We start from the raw sequence: 2943 nt of genomic DNA, 5'->3' as shown, positions 1-2943 counted from the left end.
AGCCCGGCCGGGGGGCTGGGCACGCCGTGGGGCCGGGCCCGCTGGGGCGCCCCTGCCGTGCCCCACACGCGGTGCGGCGGCGGTTGGTGCAACACGAGCAAGCGCCGCGAGCTGCTGCAGCCTCCTCTCTGCGTGCTGTGGGGCGGGGTGGGGTGCACCATGGGGCACGCCGTGGGGTGTGCAGTGGGGCAGCATGCGGCACACTGGGGGAGGCAGCTTGCCGTGGGGTGTGCCATGGGGTGGCATGCATGTCTGAGGCCCTCAGGCCATGGCAGCACTGCACTCTGTGGGGCAGTGGCTGCACCCTGCTATGGGGCAGGGGTGTGGGGTCAAGCTTGCACTGCTGTGGTGGGGACCGGTGCATCCTGCCCCCTGTGCGACTGCCCCACTGACCCTGCCATCTGCCCCCAATGTGCCTGCCCCCCACCGCCTGTGTGCCCCATGGCACCTGCCTCGCAACTCCACACACCCCACAGCCCCCCACCACCCATGTGCCTCATCCCTCAGTGCCTCCCGCACCCCACAGCACCCACCCCACACCAGACCTACCCCCCAAGGCTCCGCCACTGCCCCCCAGTTACTGGGGGTCCCTGGCTGGGAGGCAGTGAGGGGTGCAGGGTCATTCGGGCACTGGGCTGGGGCCTCATGGGGGGCACGCTCCSGGGCTGGCGACTGCTTGGTTTGAGGTCACAGCGCCCCACAGCGCTGCTCGGGTGCCAGGCCCCGGGACGGGGCAGCTGGTTTAGGCTTTCGGAAACGCTGCATCCAGCGGCCAGAGGGCGGCGAGGCCCCTGCAGACCCCTGCCCCACCACACCCCATTGCCCAGTCGGGGCAGGAGATGCTAGAACACCCCACGGACGCGTTGGAGCTGCCTCGGCCCCCAGGCGGCTGACCGGGGACCAGCCAGTTAGCTGAGTTACACGTGTACGTGCGCGTGCGTGTGCGTTTGCACACACGTGCACACCTGTATGTACACACATCCCGGGGTGCATTAGGCAGTGTTGCCAGCAGGTCCAGGGAGGTGATCCTGCCCCTCTACTCAGCCCTGGAGAGGCCTCATCTCGAGTCCTGTGTCCAGCTCCCCAGTACAAGAGAGACATGGAGCTACTGGAGAGAGTCCAGCATAGGGCTACGAAGATGATCAGAGGGCTGGAGCATCTGCCCTATGAGGAACGGCTGCGAGAGCTGGGCCTGTTCAGCCTGGGGAAGAGAAGGTCGAGGGGGGATCTGATCAATGTGTGCAAGTACCTGAAGGGAGGGTGTGAAGGGGACGGGGACAAACTCTTTTCAGTTGCCCCATATGACAGGACAAGAGGCAATGGGCAGAAATTGAAGCACAGGAAGTTCCACCTGAACGTGAGGGGGAATTCCTTCCCTGTGAGAGTGACAGAGCCCTGGACGAGGTTGCCCAGAGAGGTTGTGGAGTCTCCTTCTCTGGAGATCTTCAAGGCCCGCCTGGATGCAACCCTGTCCAGTGTGCTCCAGGTGACCCTGGTTGAGCAGGGAGGTTGGACTAAATGATCTCCAGGGTCCCTTCCAACCTCGGGCTCTCTGCACTATACGTGTATATACACGTTTATACCCACGTACAGTGTGGATCCCTCCAGTGACCGGCGTTAGACACCCCGTCTACCCAGTAGCCAGCCCCAACCCCCCGGTCTCCTCTTTGCACGCAGGGCACAGACAACACCAGGACAGGACTACCGAGGTGGGGAGCACCGGGGCAATGGTGCCGCGGGGCTCTGTAACCTGGGATGGCTACGGTCTGTCCTGGTCCAGGTCACCTTCTGCTCCCTTCATCCTCCCACTCCATCCCATCCGATCCCACCCCACCCTACCCCGTTCCATCCCCGAGCAGCACCGCGCGCCAACGCAGCCGCAGCACCGCGTGCCAACGCAGCCGCAGCACCGCGTGCCGTCGTCCCCAGGCCCCCGCCGCGAGCACCAGGCCGGGCCCTCGACCAGAACCTTTATTACAGAAGGGCTTTTGCACAGCACAGACACACGCCGCCCTCCACATGCACCGCCCTGGCCCCGGCCCCACTGCCCGGCCCCGGCCTGCCCCCCGCGCCCCAGTGGGGCCGCTGGGTGTTGCATAGAGAGGGGCCAGGCGGCACGGGGAGCCCGGTGGAGGGGCTGGGCTGGGGTGGGGGGGCAGCAGGGCGCCGGGGGGCAGAGCCAGCCTGTCCCCACGCAGCGCCCCCCGGGCAGGGCCCAGCCCCGAGAGGCCCCGGGGCCGCACAGGGTCCTGCCCTGCCGTCCCCATGCAGCGACCTGCGCTCGCCCCTCCGCCGGGAGCCCCGGGGCCAGCGGCACGCAGCACGGGCCGGGCGGCTGGCACGGGGCCCCCGGACGAGGGCTGCCGTGCGCCGGCCCCGGGGCACGGCGAGACTCGTGCGCACGCGGGGACAGGCAGCGGACAGCCTCGTTTATACATATTGCAACAAGTTCTCGGCAAAACATTCATCCCCAATAAATTAAAAAGGTCCATGTCCTGGGCRCAATTAAAAAGGCGACCGCCGGAGGGGGTCACTCCTCGGGGGGCTCCGTCAGGAAGGGCGAGGTGACCGCGTGGGCCTGCGCGATGGCCGCCAGCTCCTTCAGGAACTCGCTGAAGATGACGGCGCAGTAGACGGCGTTCTTGACGCGCAGCGCCTCGTTCTGCTTCTCAGCCGAGCTGCGGAAGAGGGAGGCTCCGGCCAGCGCGTGCATCACCTGCCCCTCCCGCATGTGCTGGAAGGCGAGCTGAGCCGCCTGGCGCGCCCGCGTCGGGCTGTTGGTGTGCCGCAGGATCAGCTCCCCGATGGACGGCTTCCGGCTCTTCACTGCGGGGACAGGCGGTTACCCAGGGACCGCCCAGCCCGGCCTCCACCTGCTGCAACCCACAGCTCCCGGGCCTGAGTGCAGCGCCCAGCCCTCCGTGCAAAGCAACACGCAGCCCC

The 2943-nt window shown here is 67.4% G+C and overlaps 1 protein-coding gene across 3 annotated transcripts in view; it reads right to left on the bottom strand.

Moving 5' to 3' along the window:
* Window positions 1–1956: 1956 nt before the first annotated feature.
* The window catches only part of FHIP1B (FHF complex subunit HOOK interacting protein 1B), an 8248-nt gene continuing 7261 nt past the window's right edge, over window positions 1957–2943 (bottom strand). For 2 of the 3 annotated variants that reach the window (XM_085313086.1, XM_085313087.1), the window contains exon 11: window positions 1957–2826. In XM_085313086.1, coding sequence (XP_085169212.1) covers window positions 2531–2826 — 296 coding nt within the window. In that variant the 3' untranslated portion in view covers window positions 1957–2530. The remainder of the gene's footprint in view (window positions 2827–2943) is intronic. The other variant, XM_085313088.1, reaches the window with a different exon arrangement.

The sequence above is a fragment of the Rhea americana genome, unplaced genomic scaffold (genome assembly GCF_003343005.1).
Source record: "Rhea americana isolate MKP2758 unplaced genomic scaffold, rheAme1 scaffold_376, whole genome shotgun sequence".
Classification (NCBI taxonomy): Eukaryota; Metazoa; Chordata; class Aves; order Rheiformes; family Rheidae; genus Rhea; species Rhea americana.
Note: the sequence above shows the minus strand (reverse complement) of the source record. Positions and strands in the feature narration are given on the sequence as shown.